This window comes from Pteropus vampyrus, unplaced genomic scaffold, assembly GCF_000151845.1.
Source record: "Pteropus vampyrus isolate Shadow unplaced genomic scaffold, Pvam_2.0 Scaffold50, whole genome shotgun sequence".
In the NCBI taxonomy this organism is placed as follows: Eukaryota; Metazoa; Chordata; class Mammalia; order Chiroptera; family Pteropodidae; genus Pteropus; species Pteropus vampyrus.
This window is the reverse complement of record NW_011888831.1, coordinates 491,462-515,239: the sequence shown is the minus strand read 5'-3', so window position 1 is coordinate 515,239 and position 23,778 is coordinate 491,462. Positions and strand designations below refer to the sequence as shown.

The 23,778-nt window shown below is 47.2% G+C and overlaps 2 protein-coding genes across 7 annotated transcripts; both read right to left on the bottom strand.

The window, feature by feature from the left end:
- Window positions 1-1,126: 1,126 nt before the first annotated feature.
- Window positions 1,127-12,285, bottom strand: PLD2 (phospholipase D2). 6 transcript variants are annotated; one of them, XM_011359698.2, is made up of 26 exons: window positions 11,851-12,284; window positions 11,499-11,673; window positions 11,190-11,299; window positions 10,975-11,105; window positions 10,729-10,871; window positions 10,209-10,314; window positions 10,054-10,119; window positions 9,853-9,911; window positions 9,640-9,732; window positions 9,395-9,547; window positions 8,776-8,925; window positions 7,040-7,123; window positions 6,816-6,894; window positions 5,975-6,085; window positions 5,622-5,792; window positions 5,094-5,220; window positions 4,783-4,901; window positions 4,578-4,691; window positions 4,346-4,450; window positions 4,048-4,136; window positions 3,831-3,944; window positions 3,628-3,677; window positions 3,220-3,354; window positions 2,832-2,985; window positions 2,122-2,236; window positions 1,127-1,845 (listed from the first exon to the last, which is right to left on the bottom strand). In XM_011359698.2, the coding sequence occupies exons 3-26, from the start codon at window positions 11,296-11,298 to the stop codon at window positions 1,621-1,623; spliced, it is 2,802 nt and encodes a 933-aa protein (XP_011358000.1). In that variant the 5' UTR covers window position 11,299; window positions 11,499-11,673; window positions 11,851-12,284; the 3' UTR covers window positions 1,127-1,620. The 6 variants fall into 6 exon arrangements, with proteins under 6 accessions (XP_011358000.1, XP_023386171.1, XP_011358001.1 ...); XM_023530403.1 differs by having other exon boundaries at window positions 11,499-11,588; XM_011359699.2 differs by having other exon boundaries at window positions 11,993-12,284.
- Window positions 12,286-18,358: 6,073 nt separating this feature from the next.
- On the bottom strand, window positions 18,359-20,397 carry PSMB6 (proteasome subunit beta 6). Its single transcript, XM_011359696.2, has 6 exons — window positions 20,219-20,397; window positions 19,738-19,805; window positions 19,277-19,408; window positions 19,045-19,174; window positions 18,700-18,844; window positions 18,359-18,574 (listed from the first exon to the last, which is right to left on the bottom strand). Exons 1-6 carry the CDS (start codon window positions 20,318-20,320, stop codon window positions 18,432-18,434), a joined length of 720 nt encoding a protein of 239 aa, XP_011357998.1. The 5' UTR covers window positions 20,321-20,397; the 3' UTR covers window positions 18,359-18,431.
- Window positions 20,398-23,778: the final 3,381 nt, after the last annotated feature.

Sequence of the window (23,778 nt, the reverse complement as noted above, 5' to 3'; positions counted from 1 at the left end):
AAGCCCACTGCTCTTGTGCCTGTGCTGTAGTGGCCTTCAGTGGAGACTAACGTGTGGAGGGAACAAATAGACCAAGACAGTGTGAAGCAGAAACCCATGGAGCTCCTGCCCCAGCCCGCACTGCCCCCACCCATTCCAGTTAATGAGGTAATGATCCCCTAGGGAAAGAGGCATTTAGTGCTGACAATGAGGCTAATTAGCAGAATGCCAATTAGTACCAGGGGACTGCTAAATATGGGAAGGGGTATTTCATGTGTGGAAGTGGCGGAGAAATGGAGGTCCAGACTCAAAAGGATGGGAGCAAGGCAAGAGCATTTCTTCTCTCCACATTATCCACTACCAGCACACCCCTTTTCTGGGAAGCCTTCCTAAACTCTTCATTCTATTCCCCTGCCCCTGTGGTCATTGCTGAGACTATGGAGTGAGGCTGGGGGAATGAAGGGCAAGAGCTAGGACCTGTGCTAAACTATTTTCTAATTGGAAAATATTTCATATATATAGATATATAGATATGTATCTATATATAATAAAAGTTCACATATCCATAACTCAGTTTAAGAAATAGTCACCGACTCTCTTGAAGAGCTCTCTGTATACCCTTCTGTTATTCCTTTTTCTCCACCCACCCTAGGAGGAACCCTTCTCAATCTGGTGTGTGCTATACTCATAGACCATACCATTTATTTTCTCTCTTCCCTCCTTCTGGAGCAGTGCCATCCAATAGGACTTTGTGCGATGATGGAAATGGTCCATACCTGCACTGTCCAATATGCTAGCCATAGCAAAGAGCACTTGAAATGTGGCTAGTGCAAGCGAGGACCTAAATTTTTGTTTTTAATTAATTTAAATGTAAATAACCAAATCTGGCTAGTGGCTACTGTATTGGACAGTGAAGCTCCAGTGCCTAAGGTTCCTATGAGGATAGAGACTTTGTTGTACGTACTTCTGAGTCTACAGTAGTATCTGGCAAATAGCAAGTACTCAGTAAATATTTAAGTCAAGGACTGAATCTTTATAGCAAGCCAGTTATTTAAGTATTATTCCTATTTCCTAGTTGGGACCACTGAGGCCCAGAAGTGATGCAACTTGAGAAGTCACCTAGGTAATAGGCTGAGGAAGAAGCATGGACTTTTTCAACGCTTTTATTTATGAAATGCTTATCAAACTGATACAAAGTTAGTGTCTGTTAGTAGGCTGGTGGAGGGAGTTAGTGTGCACCCCCACCCCTACCCGCTGTGGGAGCTAAAGCCAGGAGTGGCTTCATCCTTCCTTCCACCTTGGCAGCAATGAGCTGGGAGAGGCCCTGGGGCAGGAAGAGGGAGAGATGGGAAGGCTTGCCCCAGGAGTCCTGGCAGGAGTTTTGCTTTTCCTCTGTAGCAGTGGTTTGAACTGAGCAGATGGGAGAATGAACTCTGGAACCCTTTCCTGCCTACCCAGCTCAGGAGTGGGAGTGTCCTCTTTGGCTGCTTCTCAAGAAAGGGTCTTCTGTGACTTCTCTCATCCCTTTCAGAGATGCTGCCTCCCTGAGGTCTCAAAGGGCACTGCCCTTAGTCCTCAGGGGCAGAGAGCCAGACTCAGTGGAACCCAGTGGCTGGTGACCTCTTTTGGCTGGAGCCACAGCTATGTCCACACTTCTAGGGGCATCATACCCTCCTTGCTACCCAGTGGGGGTAGCAAAGACTCATCCTCCAGGAACTTGAGGGGAAAGTGGACCAGGTGGCCCTGGACCTGGGTGAGCTCAGACCGGGCCAAGGGAGGGCTGACCATGGCTAGGGGCTCCACGGCCACGTATTCCCGGAGTGCCCGCAAGGAACGTGTGGCGTTGGTTGGCAGGCAGCGGAAGATCTGTGAGCCGGGAGCATGGTAGCCAATCAGGCTTGGGGACCCTTTGCCAAAAGCCCAAGCCCAAATGAGCTGGATGCCCCCATCCCCACACCCATCCCCACACCATCTCCCCCCACAATGACCCTGAGCCACTGAATCCCATGATATGCCTCCAGACCTTCATGCCCTTGTGAGAATGACTGTGTGGTGGAGCTTCTCTCCATCTCACACTGAACAGGATAATCTATGAATTGCCTCCTGGCCCACCCACCTTCAGCATCCACCCTCAGCACCCACCTGCTCATAGATATTGGCATTGTTCTCAGCTGTGTCTTGCCACAACTGGAAGAAGTCATCAGAGACGGGGTCTCGGAGATCCAGGTCTGGCCGAGCATCTGCCCCAAGAACCACGCTACGGGAGAAAGGGGTACCAGCGGAGCCAGATTAAGGTGCTTAGAGCAGTGGTCCCAACCTTTTTGGCACCAGGGACCAGTGCTTCTATGAGAATCTAATGCCTGATGATCTGAGGTGGAGCTGAGGTGGTGATGCTAGTGCTGGGGAACGGCTGCAAATACAGATGAAGCTTTGCTTGCCCTCCTCTCACCTCCTGTGTGGCCTAGTTCCTAACAGGCCACAGACCGGTACCAGTCCGTGGCCCAGGGGTTGGGGACCCCTGCCTCAAATAACCTGAATACTAGGAAAGTTATGCTGTGCCTAGACAGGTCAGTCAAAATGGATGCAATGCAAAACAGTAAAATAGTGTCGAGGAGTCCAACAGAGCATTCATTTGTCTCTACTTCGGTGACTACTTTGATGCTTTAATAAACGAGCCAGATTTTTTTTCCTTCATTTTTATTTGGTGTGCCTACTTTGCTGCTACCCCAAACTGGATTAGTCTGCCTATTGGGAAACCTAGTACTACGTCTAAGCAATCCTCCCCACCTTCTCAAAAGGCAGAAGCGCCCCCACCTCCCGGCCACACCTTATAGCACCCACCCTGGCTCTACCTGAAGCAGTGCTTCCGCAAACTCAAGGCAAACCTGCCCGCCTGATATTCCACACCATCCATGAGGGATGGCTCCAACTCTGTGTCCTCGATCAACAGGGCCAGCTCACTGTCCCTCTTCCCCAGCAGGCTCCGGTCATTGATGTTTGCAGAGCCTGGGGTGGGTACAGGACACACTATGTATGCCTGAGCACAAGGGGACCCTCCCCACCCCATCACCTCTACTAGAGTACCCACTGGTGGGCAACGCACCTTCTTTGGCCTCCATTTCCAATTAGGCCTCAGTGACAGTCTCTGTCACCTCCCTTCATCCCCTGGTCTCTGGCTGGGCCCTGCTCCACCTCTTCCCACCCTCCTCTTGCTGCCAGGGGCCCAGATCCAGCACTGACCAATGATGACTGTCCGGTCATCTGCAATGAGCATCTTGCTATGGATATAGATGAGCTCTGAGACTGGGCGCCCACCCAACTCTCCGTGTGTGCGGAGCCCACAGATGGACATATAGTCCCGCCATGCTGTCCCCACTGTAAGTAAAGAAATGGGGGTAGGGAGAAGTGAGGGGAGAGGTGCTCTCCATGTGCAGATGAGCCCTATCCCATCCACCTCCTCACTTCAGAAGCCCTTTAAAGCCCAGTGTATATACTTCTCCCTGCAGTGAAAGAATACCTGTGGTCTCAGAACAGTAGCCCCAGAAGCAGGCAGGAATAATAGCCTCCTTCCCTCCCTCCAAATCTTCAGACCCCAATCTCCTCCTCCCCAGGGGTCCAGGGTTTGAACTCCCGGCCCCCAGCACTCACTGGCTGCTTTGAGGCGATGTAGGATTGAATATTCCCCACGACACAGGGTCCTGAGGGAAAAGAATGCGTGAGAGAAATGAAGGCTGGAGGAGGGAATGCATGACGTCAGGAGGTGGACCTAAAAGTCCAGTGGGAAGGAATCAGGATAGAGTCAGGATGGGGGCATGGGTGGGATGGGGCCATGGAGACCCCTAGGAGGTCACCTGTAAGTGAAGTGCAGAATGGCCTGGATGGAGTTGCCACCACCTGTGGAGATGTCACCCTCAAAACCGGGAAGCAGAGGCAGCAGCACGTAGACTCGGAAGCACTGACCCTGTCTGAGAAGAGGGTGGAGTTAAGAGGTGTGACCTCTCCCCAAAGCCCCACTAGTTTGGTTTAAACCACACCCATAACCCCTATCCTCCTGCCAGTCTACCTTACCTGTGGGCCTTCAGGATTCTGTCCACAATCTCATCGCCCACCTTGTTCAGAACCGTCCGTCCATCTGAGCAGCTAATGAAGAACTGATTCTGGGGCAGAGACCAAAAAGAGACATCAGCAGTCAGGCCCCGGCCTCTGCCCTCATTTTTCAACCACCGGCCCCACCTCTAGTCTCCACGGGCTCCAGGCTTCAGCTTTTCTACAGGCTCAGCTATGCCAGCCCATAACATTGATCCCACTGATGTACTGGGAGGTTCCCTCTATCACTCTATTCTCTCCCTTCCTCCCCTAGTCATACCTCGATGTAGAGAAAGTGCTGGCTCTCCCTGATGGTGTTCAGGTAGGCATTGAGGATAGAGTTCTCCAAAGTCCCTGCGGACCAACGGTCTACTGAACGCAAGACCTGGGGGGACAGCAAATTATAATGTGGTTCCTGACCCCAGGAGAGGAGGAGTCTGGGGGGCTCTCAGGTCAGAGAGAGTGAGTGGAAGGGAGAGAGGGGTGGGGGCAAGCTGAAGTCAGGGCCTCACCTGCACAGTGGCACACTGCCCCCCTGGGAGTACGAAGGGGAGCTGGTTTGAGGTACTGGTGGACTTGGGCAGCAGGTAGGGGTACATGGGTGTCTTGTACTTGGCCTTGGTAGTCTGAGGTAAAGGGATAGCAGAGTCAGTGGGAGGTGGCAAGCTGCTCCTGGCTCCCTCTTTACCTCCATTTACTGCAAGAAGGAGTGAGCACCTTGGTGAAGTTCCAGCGCTGGATGAAGTGTCGGGCCAGGTCCCGGGCGGGTGGGCCATGGACAACCACCCCAACATCCCGCCATGGCATCCGGGGTGTGGTCTCCCTGTCAATAAAATCTGGGGGTCCAAGGAGAATCAGGAGAGAGGTCAGGGATGGTTTCTTGGGGACGTTTGGGGCAGAGAGGAGGAGGAGCTGATCAAAGGAAAGGGCTGTATTATCCTTGACCCAGCTCATCACATTCTCAGTCCCAGCCCCTACTTCTGCCCCTGCTCTCAGCTCTTAGAGACTTTGGAGGAGGGGACACTCACCCTCAAAAGGCCGATCCAGCTGCACCCAGTCCTTAGTGATAAGATTGCTGTAGTCCTTGCCCAGCCAGAAGAGTTGGTTGTGAGACAAGTCTGGGGTGGCTGGAGAGTCTGAGCATGGGTTGGGAGGCTGTGAGGGGAACACGCCCAAGCCATGGGCAAGGAGAGGTCATGGGGGCCATATGGAGCCAGGGCCAAAGAGAAGATAGGAACACTGAAAGAATATGAGACAGAGACAGGGAGACAGAGAGACAGACACAGAGAGTAAGAATGAAACAGAGAGAGTCTGATTCTCTGGTTGTCCCTTTCAGCTTCATTTCCTGGAGGAATTGGGGGGCGAGGATTAGTGGAAATAGGAAAGGGACTGAGTCACTGAATCTTCAAAGTGAGTTCTTGGGATTCCAGAAGGCCAAGGAACTCTGAGAGTGGGCAGTGATTAGAATGACTAAAGGGGGAAGGCTGGAGCTGGGAAGGAGTGTGGATTTAGATTAACTGAGTTTGGAGGAGCTCAGGAAGGCCTTGGGGGATTACCTGTGGGGCATCTAATTCAGAAGATTCCCCAAGGTCAGTCAGTCGGTAGTGCAGGTCATCCCAGCGGCCATAGGCGAGGTCCAGCCCCCCCAAGAAGGCCACTACTTGGTCCACCACCAGCAGCTTCTCATGATGGGCCCACAATGTCACTTGGTCTGGGTGGCGCATCACCTGGACCAGGTATGGAGGATTTCATGAGGGAGGGCTTAGGTGAGACAAAGACAGAGGTGGTGTTGGGAGAGAGAATGCAAAGATGGAAGGATGAGATGTTTAAGGAAAGGGAGGGTCGAGGAAATGGGGACATGTGGTAGGGAAGGCTGTAGAGTGGGAGGGGTCTCTGAGGCCTGAGTCACCTTTATGTTGGGGTGCAGCAACATCAGAATCCTCTTGCTATAGCCACTGTTGATGCCCAATGCCAACTCCACTTCCTTAAACAGCAGTATGGACACACGGACACCATCCTCCTGGTGGTGAGTAGGGTATCAGATCCTAATGCCTCTCTCAGAATGGCCTCTTTCCACCTTCCCAAACCCTTCCCTATGCTCAGGATTCTTGGATGTCCCTCTACCAGCCCGGAGGAGGTCCTCGATGCTCTGCCACTTACACCCTGCTTTGATGCTTGCAGCACACGTAGCAATGGGTGAGCAATCTGCTCACTCATTCATCCATCCACACATCTACCCATCTACCTATCATTATCTATTCATCCACCTTCCCAATCATTTACTCATTCCCTTATCTACCATCTATTCATCTACCTACCTACCCTTGTATTGATCCACATTTCCAACCTCATATCCTTTCATCTATCTCCCTCTCCATCATCTATCCATCCATTTACCCACCCGCTCTCCATCATCCACATCTTTCTTCTTGTCCATCAACATCTATGAATGCCTCCAACATGGCAGACACTGTACCTTGTACTGGAACTAATATTAATCAGTCCAGTGAGAGATAGACATGCATACCTCCAGGCAATACAATAAAGTGCAGTGGGTACTGGGAAGGAAGTCTATACCAACTAGAGGAAGAGCATGAAGAGAGAGATGTCAGTTCTCCTTAGGGAAGAGGAGGTGATGTTTGCCAGACATTGAGCCAGGATGGACACCCTTCCCGCCCCTGAAACCTCAGATTCCCTTCTAACCAACCTCCACCCACAAGCCTCCCCTCCAGCCTGGCCACGCTCCTCACCGCCTTCTTCTTGAGCATAATGTCCAGTCTCCAGTCATTTGAATGGGCCGGACGCTTCAGGTAAATCTCAGGACTCAACCTAGGATTCAAGGCAGGGGGTAAGGAGAGTAAGCCCCAGTTAACCAGCCACTCTTTCCCTTCCGCTCCCTCTTCTGACCCATAAGCTAATCTGCCATAGGCCCTATCCCATACCTTCTTGCTTGAGCTTCTTTTCTTCCACTTACCACCAGTCTGTAATAAAAATCTCCTCTTGAGCTCGCAGGATGGCATCTGCCACAGCAGCAAAGTAACCTGCCCCATTCACAAACCTGGGGGGAGGCCAAGCCAAGGAAGTCAGGGGAGTCAGAAGCCAGAAAGCTCTGGAGAGTGAAGACCAGAGGACAGTCATGGGTCAGAGATGATGGGAGGGTCAAAGATCAAGAGTGATCAGAAAAGTCAAGTGGTGTCAGAGATATCAAAATATCAAAGTAGAATAAATTTGCCAGTGTGAGCTAACCTATAAAATTAAAACTTACAAAGATGCAATAAACTAAAGAAAATGACTAAAGATTGGGATAATTAATATAATCATACATAAAGAGTTCCAACAAATCGATAAGAAAAAGACATATAAGCCAACTAAAAAGTGAGCAAACAACAAGAACTGACAGTTTACAGAGGAAATCAAAATGGCCAACCACAGGAAAAGATGTTCAATTTCATTAGTAAACAAAGAAATAATATTATTTAAATGCCTAATTTTTAACATGTATTAAGTGAAAAAATAAGTCACAGAACAGAGTATACGATCTTATTTATGTTAAAACTAAAAGTAACATGTATGCATAAGCATAAGAAAAAATGCAAGAAAAGGCCTGGGAAGATAAATATCAAACTGTTGCCAGGGTTACTTCTGGGGAAATGGGAATGTTGGGAGGAAGTGTAGGGGAGTAGGGGCTAGGGGATGAAGGCTTGTGCACTGAGTGGGAACTTTAATTTTTAATGTTTCCATATTGTTTCACTTTTTAATAACTAATAGTCTAGTGTTGACCCAACCTGTTTACAAGATGTGTGATCTTGGGCAAGTTACTTAACTTCTTGCCTCAGTTTTCTCATTTGTAAAATGGAGATTTTACAGATATCCTGTCTTGTAGGGTTGTTACGAGGATTCAACATTACATATAAAACACTTAGAACACTTCCTGAAACATAGTAAGTGCTACATAAGTATTAGCTATTATTACTCTTATGTTAAAAACAAATCTCAACACACCTTCCATGACTCCCCTCTGCCTATAATAAAAATCAGCCTTCTCAGCTGAGCACTTCCCAGATTCTTCTCTGGCCACTCCTCTTCACTCTACAATAATAGTCAGTCCTGTGGTTCCCAAACACACTAGGCTATCTCTAGCTTCTCTGCATGGATCGCCCTTCTCCATTCTCTTTATCTTGCTTAAGCAAACCTCAGGGTTACTACCTTCTGGAAGCCAGTCCTGACATCCCCACACTGGGGCAGATGCTGCTCCTCTGTGCTCAGTACCTGGTATCTACCATTGTTTCATGACTGAATCACCTACTAGACTGTGTCTTATTCCTGCCACCGAACCTGGCACATAGCTGTGCTTAGATAGTATTTATTAAATGAATAAATTAAAGAGATATGAGGAGATTATAAAGAACAGAGGGTATGGTCAGTGTGGCAGAAGGGGTTCAAAAGGTCACAGGAGATCAGTGAATTCAGGAATCAGAGGAAATCATTGAGTTTGAGGATGAGAAAGATCAGAGGGAAATCAGAGAGATAATCAGCATGGTTAAAGAGGTCAGGGGGTCAGGAGATTCAAGAAATTAAAGGGGGGGTCATTGAGGACAGAAGTTAAAGAGGTCAGGGGTCATAGGAGATAAACGAGGATCAAGGACTCAGGGAACACCAAAAGGGTGGAGAAGGCCATAGACAAGCTCAGAAAGGACATCAATGTCTTACCACCGGGCCAAAGTACCAGGCCGGGGCGGAGCATAGCTGTCATGCCTGTGCAGCTGCAGGAAGTCTCTGCCCGGGCCCTGGGCCAGCTCAGTGATTTCCTGGCCCCACCACCGTGCCTGCCGGTAGCTACTGCACTTGAGAATCAGGGACCTGGACAGGAATAAGAAGATGGACTACAATCCTTACTCTCAGTACCTCTGGCCTGGCCCAGAAATCTCCCCACTTTAGCTATAACCTTTTCCTACTTCTTCCCTTAGTCCCTGAATCACTACTCCACAGGGACAAGGTATATATCTATCTTACTCACAGTTGGGTTCCTGGCACTTAGTATTGTGCCAGGCACTCAGATTGGTTGAATGAATAAATGAATGAATGGAGTGCATTTCTTTTACATTAAGAGTCTCCCCCACCCCCCAAGCTTATACTCAATCCCCTTTCTCAGGGCCTAGACTCAAGATGAGTCCCAAGAATCTGGCTAGAACAGTTTCCTGGTTCCAAATCATGGTCAGCTCAAGGAGGTCGAAATGCCTTTCCTCCTTCCATGAGCCTCCATGCAATACTCCTCAGAGCCCTAGGCTGGCTCTTCACTCATCAGGTGTCTGTCCCAGGGATGCCTTACCTGTGGGAGGTGTCGATTCGGACCCCATACCGTGCCTCTGTGCTCCTTTTCCCCACCTGTACCTCGAACCCAGGATCAAAAAGCTGAACAAATGAGATGGCGCCAGTCTCGAGGCACATGTACAGCAGGAAGGAGTCCTTCACCACCAGCCACCTAGAGCAGAAGGGCTCCGTCCATTCCTCCCTGCCTTCAGGATCTCCTTTTCACACTCACCCATGGCTCAGCTGCCCCATTCCAGGCCTCACCTCTTGGACCAGCGATAGCAAACTTGGTCTCGGCCACAGCAAGTGAGACCAGGAACACGGTGGCCACCTGAGCGCTTCCGGATCACCCCTTCTCTGTGGGAAAAGTCAAGAAGAGATGTTGGATGGAGAATCCAGATCTCCAGTCCACCCTGCACTGAATTCCCATTATCCAAATGTTTGCAAGTCGTTGGGCGAGGAGTGTCAGACACTTACAGTCCTTTGGATCCAAGGTCTGGGATAAATGACAGCTGACTGACTTCTAGGAACTCTGTCTGCAGAGGAAAACAAAAGCTCAGAGGAGAGACTCTGGCTTTCAGCCCCTCAGACTCTACTGACCCTGGTCCTCTACCCCTTGGGGATCTGATTATTCGCCTCCACCTAAAAAGACCCAGGCATCCAGCCCTTGGACTTTACCATGGCATGGTAGTTGCGGTAGAAAGACATGGTCAGGAGGCGGTTGAGGTAATTCTCCAGGTATTTCTGAAGTAGGAATGGGAGACAGACACAGATGGGACCAGAGCCATTTGCACAACAAACGCCTCCCCAGAGGACCTGGTGTCTGGTCACACCTGTTTGCTGGATGCACGTCTAGTGGAGCCATCAAGACCTGCTCGGGGTAGAGAGGGCATCTCTCTATCGGCTGCATCTCGGGCTGGAGGATAGGGTACAGCAAAGCTGTGGAAGGGATGAGAGAAGGTCAAATAAAAGCTGGAGGCTGAATGCCTGTGTTCCTGAGCACTGGAGATAGGGTCTTGGAGCAGGAGAGGAAAGCTTAGAGGCTGGCAGAAGGAAGGCCCCCTACACTGAGAATGGAGACAAGAAATAGGGAAGGCTGCCAAGAGCATTTTGGGCATCCAGCCCGGCTACAATACTGGCACAGAACCATGGACAGGGAGAGCTGAGCAGGGAAGGTTTCTGGTAACCAGGGTGAGAGGAGGGGGCCTAGTGGCCAGAGCTGGGGGAGGAAAGGTTGGGATCTGGGGGCAAGACAAGCAGAAAGGAGTGATGGGGGCTGGAGCAGTGACAGCTCATGCTGCCACAGGGTGAGGGGCATCTGCCCTTCACAGGAAGCAGTCTGGTTCTCCTCACCGAGCCAAAGGGAGCAGACTCATCAAGAGTTTGTGTCTAAGGAGGTCCCGATGCAGCTCCTGAAAATGACGGAACTTCTTCTTGGTTGTCCAGGTAAAGTCACCATGAGTCAAGCGGACAGAATACAGAGTGCAGGTTCCCACCTAGGGGTGTGAGGAACTGAATGGATGTCCCCTGGTTGGGTCGCAGCCCTCCACTCCGGCCAGTCCTCCCTTGACCCCCCACCCTTGCTGCCAGCCTAGCCACCTTGGATCCACTGGTGTATCTCTCAGTGCCCACCACCTGGGCTGTGACAGGAACCCCAGGGGCGAAAACCAAGGGGTGCATTTTCAGAGGCTGAAGGTCATAGATGGCCAGAAAGGGGTGCATCCGGTCAGCTAGGAGGAAAGTGGAAGAGTATAGACAGCAGGAGGTCTCAGCCCCTCCTCCTCCTCTCTTTGAGGGCTATCCTTCCTGTGTACCTGGGTCCTCTCCCTCCCTCAGAGTGTCCACCTCATCGGGCTCCATCTGTAATTGGCTGGAGTCCAGGTCGCCCCCAGAGAGGAAGAGGCTCTCCGGGCTCGCCGTCATCCTAGGAATATGGAAAATCCTTAGGAAGGTGACCTGCCCTGCAGAACTCTGTCCCCCTCCCAAATCCCACCTCCATAATCCTCCACCTCCCACAGGTCCCCCTCTTCCCCACCACTCAGGCTCCCCCTAACTCCCAGTCTCTCGATTATGGCCCCATCATCTGCAATGTCCGCTAACCTGCCTTTAACCTCACCCCCTACCTCGGTCCTTCATCCAGAATCCCTTAACTCCTCCTCTCGTAACCAGGGCGCCCAGCCAGGAACACTCAGGCAGGCCCCAATGGCCCTGAACTGAGGCAGAGAAGAAGCCAGGGGAAGAGGCCCCGGGGGTCGCAATAGGCCAGGAGCTGCTGGGGCTCAAGCTCGGCCAGGCCGGCTGGGAGAGAGGGGTCCAGGCGGGAAAGAGGAAGTTAAGCGCTCCGGCCCGGGAGGAAAACCCCAAAATCTGAGCGTGCGGCTGAGTCAGGAGGCCCCGCAGCCCGGGCGGATTCCCGTCCCCGCCCGACTTCCTGAGCACCGACCCTCCGCGGCGTCCCCTCCCTGGTCCCCTCACCCGGGCAGCCCCAGCCAGCGCCGGCGCGGGATCTCGTGCAGAGGGAGCGGAGCCGAGATGGAGCGGGAGCCTACACCCCAGCGAGCCGGGGCAGTGAGGCTCACAGGGCCTGCCCTCGGGGGCGGGACGGCCCCCGCCTCACCTCCGCGGGATTCTCGTCTGTCCTGTCCCGCCCTCGCCTCCCTCGGCCCGCCCTGCGGTCCTGCGCTCAGCCCTGGGCCGGGGTGGGGGTGGGGGGTCGTCCTCTGTGCTACGGAGTTGCGCGGCCCACTCCGTGTGTCCGGCGGACTCCATCAGCGACTTGGTTCATCTGTCCCTCGCCGTCGGTCCTAGTGTGCCCTGCCGCGCCCTGTGGGCGCTTGACGCCCGACACTTTACCCTCCTCGGGCGCGGTCCCTGGGCCCTTTCCGGCCCCTGTGGAGACGCACCTCCGCGGCAGGGACCTGCGGGTGTCCCCTTTCCGGGAGGGCTGCGAACTACAGTGAGCCTGTCCTGGCCAGCGTTTGTACATAGAAGGAATTATAAAAGGCCGGAGGGATGGTCACCACAAATTTATTAACGTTTGCAAGCTTGCATTCTTTCATTCATTCACCATTTATTGCGCACTTGCTCTATCCGTGCCAGACATTGAGCGTACTGTAGTGAAAATGACAGTCACGGAAACTTATAGTCTAGGGGGAAACAGGAACATTTTCAGATTCTAAAAGACAATATTTCACCCCAGATGGACATTGGATTGTTTCTAATTTTTGTCTGTAGTGAATAAAACGCCTATAAACATTCCTGTATAAGTCTTTGTGTGGATATATGTTTTCATTTCTCTTGGTTAAACAGCTAGGAATGGAGTTGCTGGCTCATGTAATCACTATACTTTAACTTTAAGAAACTGCCAAACTATTTTCCAAAACAGTTGTTCTGTCTCACATTTTCAGTTCCACAGCATCGATACAGTCAATCTTTACAGTGCCAGTAATTCTAATAAGTAAAATACTACATCACTGTAGTTTTATTTGTATTTCTTTGATTATTAATGATATTGACCATGTTTCATGTACTTGTTGGCCATTTATAGATCTTCTGTAAAGTGTCTCTTCAAGTCTTTTGCTAATTTAAAAAAAAAATCATGTTATTGAATTGTAAGAGTTCTTTATGTATATTTGGATATAAATCTTTTATCATATATATGTTTTGCAAATGTTTTCTCCCAAAATGTGGCTTGTCCTTTTAAAATAATGTGGCTTTTGAGAAGTTTTTGATTTTGATTAATTTGTGGTATATAAACTATTACTCAGCAATAAAAATGAATAAAATGTTAAACATAAGAGTCATTGTATGGCCCAGCGATTCTACTCCTACATGTGTATCCAAGAGAATTGAAACCATATATCCACACAAAAACTTGTACATGAATGTCCATACTAGTATTCAAATAGCCAAAAAGTAAAAACAACCCAAATGTCCATCCACTGATGAATAAACAAAATGTGGCTTATCTCTACAATACAATATTATTCAGCAATAAAAGGGAATAATGTACTGATTCTCTGCAACATGGATGAACCTTGAAAACATGGTAAGGTGAAAGCAGAAAGACGCAAAGGACCACATTTTGTATGATTCCATTTATATTAATGTCCAGAATAAGTAAATTCATAGAGACAGAAAGTAGATTAGTGGTTGGCAGTAGCTTGGGAGAAGGAGGACAGGGGAATAACTGTTAATGGATACAGAGTTTCTTTCGAGAGTAAGAAAATGTTATAAAATTGGTTCTGATGGTTGCACAGCTCTGTGAATACAGTAAAAAAAACTCCACTGAATCATATACTTTAAAAGGGTGAATTTTATGATATGCGAATTATTGCTTAATAAAGCTATTATTACAAAAAAGCAGACTGTCAATACTTGCAACATGGGCGAATTTCAAAATCATTATGCTGAAAGAAGCTATACACAAAAGAATAATACTGTGTGATTCCATTTATATAAAGTTCTGAAATAGAGAAAACTAATCAATAGTGATGGAAATCAGATCAGTAGTTGCCTGTGGGAGGTGGTGGGGGAACAACTGGCTGTGAAGGGGCATACAAGGGAACTCAGTGATAGAAATGTCCTATATCTTGATTAGGGTGGTGATTACATGGGTGTATACACATCAAAACTCATTGAACCGTACACTAAGATGTGTGTATTAAATTAAATGTAAATTTTTATTTCAATAAAGTTAATTTAAAAACAGGTAAACACACAATAGAATATACAGATGTCAAGTGATAATGTATACCTGAAAATTATATGATTGTATTAATCAATGTTACCCCAAAAAACTTAATTAAAAATTAAAAAATAAAAATAAAAACAAAACAAAACAAAACAAAAAAGCAAAAAACATTTCTAAATCAGGCAATATCGTCAGCAGTATATCCTAACCTTTCCCACCCGCATTATGGCACCCTTAGGGAATAATATAGCATTTGCACAGCTCTACTAGAGGGCATTTAGAATCCTTGGCTAGAGTGCCCTGGACCTAAGGCTTCCAGCCCAGACTCTGGCCACCCCCTGCCCCAGACCTGGCTGAGGGCATCAGTGCCTGCCAGGAACATGCTAGGGAAGCTCAGTGTGGTGGCAAACAGAGTGGACTCTCAAGTCAGACTGATGGGAGTGGCGGTGAGAGTTCCTGGTCTGATGGTAACTGCCTGTGTGACCTTGGGCAAGTTACCTAATGTCTCAGGGCCTCCAATTCCTCATCTGTGAAATCGGGATAGTAATAACACTTGCCTCAAAGGATCATCGATATCATTAAATTAGATGAGCTAAACATGTAAAAGTCCTTAGACTCTACCTAGCACAGCATTATCAATCACAACTATCTTCATAAAAGGGGACGAGAGTCACCAGACCAAGTTTCCTGTTCTAAAATAATAGACTATTTTTAAAATTTTACAACTTAGAAATTCTAAATTTTCATTCTAAAATACAGATGAATTCCCAGAAGTGTCCAGGCTGGCACCATGTTGTCCGGCCTTGCTGTACTGAATTTTCACTGCACCTGTATGTCCCAGCACCTCTGCATCTGCCATGCCACCCATTCCAGTCTCCTTCTGCTTCTCCATGAGGATCAAGAGAGCCTCCAAATGAAGGGATGCACAAAAGGATAGGTGTTAAGTGGGGTAAACCTCCACCTCTTCCCTCCTCCCTCTTCTCCCCCTTCCATCCCCTGGCGCCTATAATCACCAGGCGGTCTGAGGCTAAGTGGTAGTTTTGCCCACAGTGGGGGGGCTTGGAAACCACACCCCTCCTCCTGGGGCCCTCCTGCCCATTCCCAGCACCCTGGTTTCCTTCATTGTTGAGATGGGTCTCAAGGGGGCATGGTGTTTCCCATGGTGTGGGTGCCGGAGACAGCGGGGGACTGAAAGAGGAGCAGGTATGGGGGTAGACTGAGGATAAAGGCAGGCTGTCAGGCAGACAGATAAATTTCACTGGAAGAAAGGTAAATTCTTAAACCAGGGAAGGGAAAAGGATAGTCTGTCTGCTTGGGTGGGAGGTAGATAGATCTATTGCTTCCCCACAGAGCTAGCTAAATACTTTGCAAGGTCTAACGGAACATGAAGAAATGAGATTCCTTGATAAAAAATGATTAAGAATTTCAAGACAGTGACAACAGAGCATTACACCCAGCATGAGGGCCCTTCTGAGTATGGGGCTGGGTGCAACTGTATAGGTCGAAGGCCAGTGAAGCCAGCCCTGCTCTCTCAACATCCCCTGTCCCTCTCTCTGCTGATGCCACTAACATTCACCCCTCCCAAGACCTCCAGGTGTCTTCCCTGACCTCTCTAAGGGGGGTGGGGGGTGATGGGAGCTTTTGGGGGAGGGATGGGGAACTCAGATCCACAACCCCCTTCTTCTTCCTCTGATCTCCCTTTTAGGTCTGGATCCAGCTGCCCCTCCAGATCCAGATCCCAGCCCAGTTATAGCCCCCATTGTGGCTGAGGGAGGGATACCCTCCCAAGAGTCTGGTGCCTACTTCAGCAGAAAAGCCCGACTCTCCTTCCGCCACCAGCTGCATGACATAGCATCGGCCAATGACTCCACCATTTGAAGGGTACAACCAGGGGCTGAACTTCCAGGAAGCCTTGGCAAAATTCCTTTCCCCCCACTTCTCAGTGACCCGTTTCTGGCTCCCCCAAGTCCCTCATGACCTTCTCATTAAATATATTCAGAGTTGCCAAGTGTTGTGTGTGTATGCTTGTGTGTTGAGGTGGGAGAGTAAATGGGGCCAAAGCACTAGGCTGGGTTATGCGGCTGAGGTAGGAAGTGTAGCACTTGGTGGGAGTGAGGACATAGGAGTGGTGAATATGATGCAGCTAATCTAATGCAGAGATCAGGTGTGGCTAGCTGGAAGTTTGCTGAAATCAAGCTTCAGAGTTGAGTGTGGTGAGAGCAGTCTGGAGAGGTTGGGGGCCAGGCGGGACAGCAGATATGGCTAGGGAGCATAGTCATTCAATAAATATATTCAGGTATTGAGGATATATCAGTGAACCAAGCAGAAAGAATTCTCTCTTCTCACTGACCTTACTTTCTAGTAGAGGTGGTAGACAGTAAATAAACAAATAAGCATGATAATATGAAATAGCAATTAAGTGCTGCTATGAAGAAAATTAAGCATGGTAATGCGAAATTTCAGGTGGTTAGGAAAGGCCTAATGAGGTGACATTGACCTGAGACCTGAATGATGTGTCAATGTTTACTGGTTCTAACAAATGTACCGCACTGGTGCAGGATGTTGATAGTGGGAGAGGCTATGCATATGTGGTGGCAGAGGGACATACAGGGAAACCTCTGTACTTTCCACTCAATTTTGTTTAGAATCTAAAACTGTTCTAATAGTATATTTTTTAAATCAGAGAAGAACAGTCCCAGGCTGAAAAAAACAGCAAGTGTTAAGTGCAAAATCCCTTAGGTTCTAGGAAACAGAAAAAAAAGCCAGTGACTTGAGTGTGAAGACTGAGGGAAACTGTTGGGTCTTCTAAGCCATGGTAAGGGGCTAAAATATTATTCTAGATGGAATAGGGCACTGAGGAATGTTAAGCAGGGAAATGACATGATCTCACATTACAAGATCACTTTGGTTGCTGTATGGGGAAAGATTGTAAGTAAAGCATAGAAGCTGTAAGGCCAAGTAACATGGGGTGTGCCATTCTCTAGGCAAGAGAAGATGGTGGCTTGGCTCAAGACAGTGCTGTGGAGATAGTGAGAGGTAGATGGATTCTAGATATACTTTTGGAGTTTTTAGGACTTACTGTTGGACTGAATGTGGAGTGCAAGGCAGAGAGGAATCAAAGATGCTTTGAGATAAGAGAAGACTGGGAGAACAGGTTTTGCAGGAAAATCTATTGGTTATTTTGAGGTACAGGTTTGGGGACAGAGATCCTCCTTTGCTCTTCTTCACTTAATCCAGGACCCTCCCCCATCCCTACCTCCTTAGGAAGCCTTACTTGTACCCTCCGAAACCCTCATGGGCAGGATTATATTCTAGAACAAGGTTTTCAAATATGGCTTATAGTTACCTGATCCATGGCAGGGGCAAGGGGGGTGGGGGCTGAGATTGGGGCAAGATTGAGAATATTGGTCACTGTCAATGAGCACCAAGCTCATTTATGTCCGACTTGAGTGGGGACAGCCTTGTAGGGGCCAGAGTCCACTCTTTGCCTCCCATTCAAGGGGCTGAAGACTGGCTTACTATACTCCCCATGGGAATGGTGGCTTCCAGAGCTGGCCCACAGCATTCCTAGTGGCTGCTCTCTCCAACCCAACACCCATTTTACACTCCATTTGTGAACAAGGTTCACCTTTCTCCCAAAAGCCAAGGAAGTCACACTGCTGCTCCTGACAAGATGAGATGACAGAGGTAAGTGCAGAGAGAGGGGACCATGAGCCTAGGTCAGAGGAGATCTGAAGCTCTTCTGGCCTTAGGGCCAGTAGCCACCCATGATGACAGGCTAAGAAGTGATCTCAGTCTCAGTCAGAATTCTGAGCTCTACCTAAGGCTTGAATGAAGGTGGGGAAAGGATAATTTGTTGGTAATCCCTATATAAAACACACTCTGGTGGGAGAGCAGTGGTCTCCAACCTTTTTGGCAGTAGTGACCAGTGCTCCTATGGGAATCTAATGCCTGATGATCTGAGGTGGAGCTGAGGCAGTGACGCTAGCACTGGGGAGCGGCTGCAATACAGAGGTGAAGCTTTGCTTGCGGGCCCACCACTCACCTCCTGCTGTACCACCTGGTTCCTAACAGGTCACGGACCAGTACCGGTCTGCGGCCTGGGGGTTGAGGATCTCTACGAAAGAAAGGAAGTGTGGGAGAAGGTGACCTGGAGAAAAAGGTTTGAAAACCACCCTTGTAAAGGTTTCTCTTCAATCCCCTCTGAGCTCAGGGCAGTGGTATGTACGAACAGCAGTAGACCAGACAATTTCAGGCTTGAAGTCATAAAAAGAATCCAAAACAAATAGACTCTTTGACAAACTGTTTATTGAATTTTGCATCATTATGAGATGTCTCTTATTGTATCCTAGAATCCTAGGATTCAGAGAGGTGGTAAAGTGGCAATGGTGAATTTGGGGATCTGGTCTCCCAAAAGAACCTGCCGCTCTACCCCCGATTCTGCAATGGCTGCCAGCCGGATCACCCCTCCACTGGAGCCGTCCCGCTCCATGGCCAGAGCGAGAGCTGAGGATAAAAGAAGAAAGTTGGGGTCAGAGTCAGATGCTGGGATCACTGCAAGTAATGATGAAAGTTGGCTTGGCTTGGGTATGGGGGTTGAAGCTCGTAGGCCCAGAAGCCCAAGTTCTCACCATTGGCAGTGAACTGTAGACACTCTTCCTTAGTCATGCCTTCCCGGTAGGTAGCATCGACATAGCCATAGATATAGGAGCTCCCGGAGCCTCCGATGGCAAAGGACTGCCTTACCATCATACCCCCCATGGGCACTGAGTACACCTGCCAGATGGAGGAAGGAGAAGAATCATCAATTGTACCTTCCCCACGACACATGTACTTTCACCTGTCCATTGTGGGATTGATCTAGGAAGAGTTAATAGTAAGTGAGGCAGAGACTGGAAAGACAAAATACCTGGGTGGGGGAGAAGATCAAAGGCATGGCTCCAGTGCTCTGGGGGGAAGGGTGGGGGATATCTGACCTGCCCTCCTTCTTGGGGGTCCCAGCCTGCAATGATGATCCCTGCCATCAGGTCTTCCCGGTATCGGTAACACATCTCCTTAAAGAGGCTGGCTGCTGTGTGTACCAGTGGAGGCTCATTCAGTTCAATGCTAGAGGGTGAGGGGAGTCACAGGGAAGGCTAGGAGTCAGGCTGTTTGGCTTTTCAGGTCCCAACTCCCTTCAGAAACTTGTTTCTCCCTGCCCACAAGCACCTGTGGAAACCAAGCTGATAGGTAACAGCATCAGCTACTGCCTGGGTATCAGCTGCGGAGCCTGAGCGGCAGCAGAAAATACGATCATGAATAGGGGTCAGCTTGTCAGTCACTCGATTAGCGATGTAGGACCTGCAGAACGGCAAAATAGTGAGGGATGCACCTACTTGTCTCCCATCTCCATCCCATTATTATCCACTCCCTCAGGACTCAGGAATAAGAACTGCACTATTCCCTATTAGTCCTCATCCAATTGAAGCAGGCTGGAGAACAGACTTTTGCAAGAGTTTCACCTAAGGGTGAGGGGAATTGAGAAGTAGTAGAAGCTGGAACAAATCCTTAGCTCCACGGAGGGGAGAAACTTCCCTTCCACAGCGGTCTGTGGAGGATAAGGATGGGCTGGAAAGCAAGGAAGGAAGAGAAAGATGGGAAGACCTTTCACATATCTGTCCTGAGCTCACCCAGTGGTTGTTCGGGAGTCAGCCCCCAGAACCACGCCTCCGTCAAATTGCACTGCCATGATAGTGGTCTGGGAAAAACAAGAAAAGGGTGAGTCTGGGCCTGTCCACATTCTACAGCACACACAAACCTTAATGATCCCTCTATCTAGTCCCTAGAGTACAAAAGTCGTGCACCACTAACCCACTGTCAAATCTCACAGGGGCCTCAACGCCCCGCAGAATACCAGAATTCCAATCCTCTAATCCCCAAAGGCCCATCCGAGCGTTAAGTCTGCGTCTCGCAAAATTCTGAAATTCCACGCTTCAATCTTCCTTCTGCCTCTCACCACGAAAGTACCACGCCACATCCTCATACCTCTCCCCTTGCCTCTAGCACATCATAGACCACCTCTCGCCCCCAATATTCCCAACCCGTTCAGGCTTTATCCTTCCATCGCATCAAGCCTTGTGCACATCTCCTTAAGCCCGAGTCCTTCCTCACCCCTGTGGAGACTTCACGGTTTTCCCAGTCAGGGGTAATGGCCTCTGGCCCCCAGGAAGGTACTGGCTCCGCTCCTCTAGGAGATACTAAGGTGGTCGCCATCTTCCTCCTCTGGCACTGCCAAAAAGCAACTGTCGTAAAACGCCCTGTCACTCTCTTTAGTCGTGCTCGGAGGCTTTCTTGGGACGAGCTAGGACACAGTTGACGGCAGAAGGGAAAAAGATATGTACAAGGAAGTTTGTTTTGCGACAGTGAGTGCTGTATGGCAGCGTGGCCGGCAAAGAGGCAAACAGGCAAATAAAAATACCCCCAAAACAGTGTTTAAGGGCTACGTTTCCTATCGAATTGCGCAGGACTGATAGATCTGATCGGAGTTGCAATTCACAGACATTAAGACAGACTTGGGCCTCTGACTTACAGTGATCACAGTATGTCTTTATTTCTCTTAGGTATATTATGTACCTAGGAGTATATACGGTACTAGGAGTAGAATTGCTGGGTTATGTAGTAACAGTGTAACATTTTGAGGAACTGATAGAGGTTTGCTACAACAACTGCCTCATTTTACATCCCCACCAGTGTATGAAGGTTCCAGTTTCTCTATATCCTCACTAATAGTTACTGTACGTTTTTTATTTTAGCCATCCTGGTGAGTGTGAATTGATATCTTGAGTTTTGTTTGTTATTTGCATTTCCTAATGATTAGTGATGTTGAGCCTTTTTTCATATGCTAGTTGACCATTTGTGTATCTTTTCTGGGGAAATGTCTGTTGAAGTCCTTTGCCCATTTTTAAATTGGGCTATCTTTTTATTGTTAAGTTCTTAAGAGTTCTTTTTTATATTTCAGATATTGGACCTTTATCAGATATATGATTTGCAAATACTTTCTCCTGTTTTATGGATTATCTTTTCACATTCTTTGTTGGTGTCCTTTGAAGCACAAAAGTTTTAAACTTTGGTGAAGTCCTGTTTTTTCCTTTGGTTGCTTGTGCTTTTGATATCTATGAAACTGTTGCCTAATCCAAGGCCACAGATTTACATCTATATTTTCTTCTAGAGTTTTATAGTTTTAATTCTTATATTTTTAGGTCTATGATTTATTTTGAGTTAATTTTTGTATATGATATGAAGTAGGGCCCCAATTCATTCTTTTGCATAAATATATCCATTTGTTCCAGAACTATTTGTCGAAAAGACTATTCTTTCCCCTTTGAATGGTCCTGGCACTCTTGCAGAAAATCAATTGACCATGGTGTATAATACTTTTTATATGTGGTTTGCTAGTATTTCATTGAAGATTATTCATACAATATATTCATACAATATATTGGTCTGCAGTTTATTTATTTATTTATTCGTACAATATATTGAAGATTATTCATACAATATATTGAAGATTATTCATACAATATATTCATACAATATATTCATACAATATATTGGTCTGCAGTTTATTTATTTATTTATTTATTTTTTATATCTTTGATATTAGGGTAATACTGGCCTCATAAAACGAGTAGAGAAGTATTCCTTCCTCTTCTATTTTTGTAAGTGCTTGTGAAGGATTGGCATTAATTTTAAACATTCAGTGTAATTCTTCAGTGAAAATATTGAGTCCTGGGCTTTTCTTTATGGGACGTTTCCTTGATTACTAACTTGATCTCTTTGTTATAGGTCTAGTCAGATTTTTTTATGTATTCTTGAGTCAGTTTTGGTAGTTTATGTCTTTCTAGGAATTTGTTTCAGGTTATCTAATTTGCTGACTTGCAATTGTTTACAGTATTCCTTTGTAATTCCTTTTTTTTTTCCTGTAAGATCAGTAGTAATGTTATTCTTTCATTCTTGATTTTAGTAATTTGAGTCTTCTCTCTTTTTTTCTTGGTTAGGCTGGCTAAAGGTATGTCAGTTTTCTTGATTTTTTTTTTAAAAACAACTTTTGTTTTAGTTGATTCTCTCTATTGTTTTTCTATTTTCTATTTCATTTATTTACATTCTGATCTTTATTATTTCCTTCCTTCTACTTTTCTTTAGGTTTATTTGATTTTCTAGTTTCTCAGATAGAAGTTTAAGCTATTGATTTGAGATCTTTCTTCCTTTTTAATATAGGCATTTACAGCTAAATTTACCCCTAAGCACTACTTATGCTGAATCCCTAAGTTTTGGTATGTTTTGTTTTCATTTTCACTAACCTCAAAATATTTTCCCCGTGAGTTCTCCTTTGACCCATTGGTTGTTTAGGACCGTTATTTAATGTCCACATATTTGTGAATTTCTCAAATTCTTCCCTGCTATTGATTTCCAATTTCATTCCATTTTAGTTGGAGAATATTTTGTGGCTTCAGTCTTTTTAAATTTATTGAGACTTTTTTGGTGGCCTGACATATGGTCTATCCAGAGAATGTAACATGTGCACTTGAGAAGAATGTGTATTTTGCTGTTATTATGTGGAGCACTCCTGTTACTGTGTGGAGCTGGTTTTTTTGAATTGAAACTATGATCCAGACAATCCCCTGCTTAAAATTAATACTTGTGATAAAGTTCCATCTCTGTAACACAGTTTATAAGGCCCTTCATGAACTTGTTCCTTCCCACCTGTCCAGAATCACATCTCCTCTTTACTTTTTAAATTTGTATTGTAGTAAATATAAATAACATAAGATTCAGCATTTTAACCATTTTGGATATACAATTTAATAGCATTAAGTATATTTACATTATCGTGCCACCTCCTTTTCTTTTTGATACTCTTGGCTCTAGTCATCTGAATTATTTTTAGTGTTCATACATTCATTCAACAAAAAGCTATTGAATGCCTACTAGGTACTGTTGTGGAAAAATCCCAAACCAGTCCAAAGAAACACCAAGTAGTAGCTCGGAGAGAAAGGGGAGCTCAGGTTTATCATGCGCAGTTCCAGAGGAGCTAGTGCTCTGAAGATCTGGGCAGTGGGCTCAGTTGCAACATCGCCTATATACCAGAATTTTTACACAAGCTAATTGGTCAGTTTGAACTCAAACCATTACAAATGGAGGGGGCTGCCATGAAGACTACAAGCAGTAACATTGGTAAGGGTGGGAGCTGTCATGGGCTGCTGACAGATACAAATTGTTACAGAAAGCGGGACCTGCTAGGGGTACAAACAGTACAGTTTCATTTATTGAGCAAAAGGCAAATAGAACAAGGTACAAAAGAGCTCTGCAGTGAGCTCCTGCATGCAGCAAGGACATTTACAGAAGCAGAACAAAAAAGCTGATTCGCTTTTAATGAAAATCCTGAAATTTTCTCTTCAGTACCAGGCCCTCTTTGAGGCACTGAAGGTCCCTCAGGGAACAAAATAGAAATTTCTAGTCCCATGGAGCTCATATCTATTGGGGGAGACAACAAAACAAAACAAATAATACATATATATAGTATGTTATAGAGGGAATCATAAGAAGAAAAAGGAGATAGGACGTGTGTGTGCATGTATGCTTGTGCATGTGTGTGTGTTGAAATTTTAGAATAATCAGGAAAGATCTCACTGAGGAATACCAGTGAATAAAGACCAGAAAGAAGTAAGGAG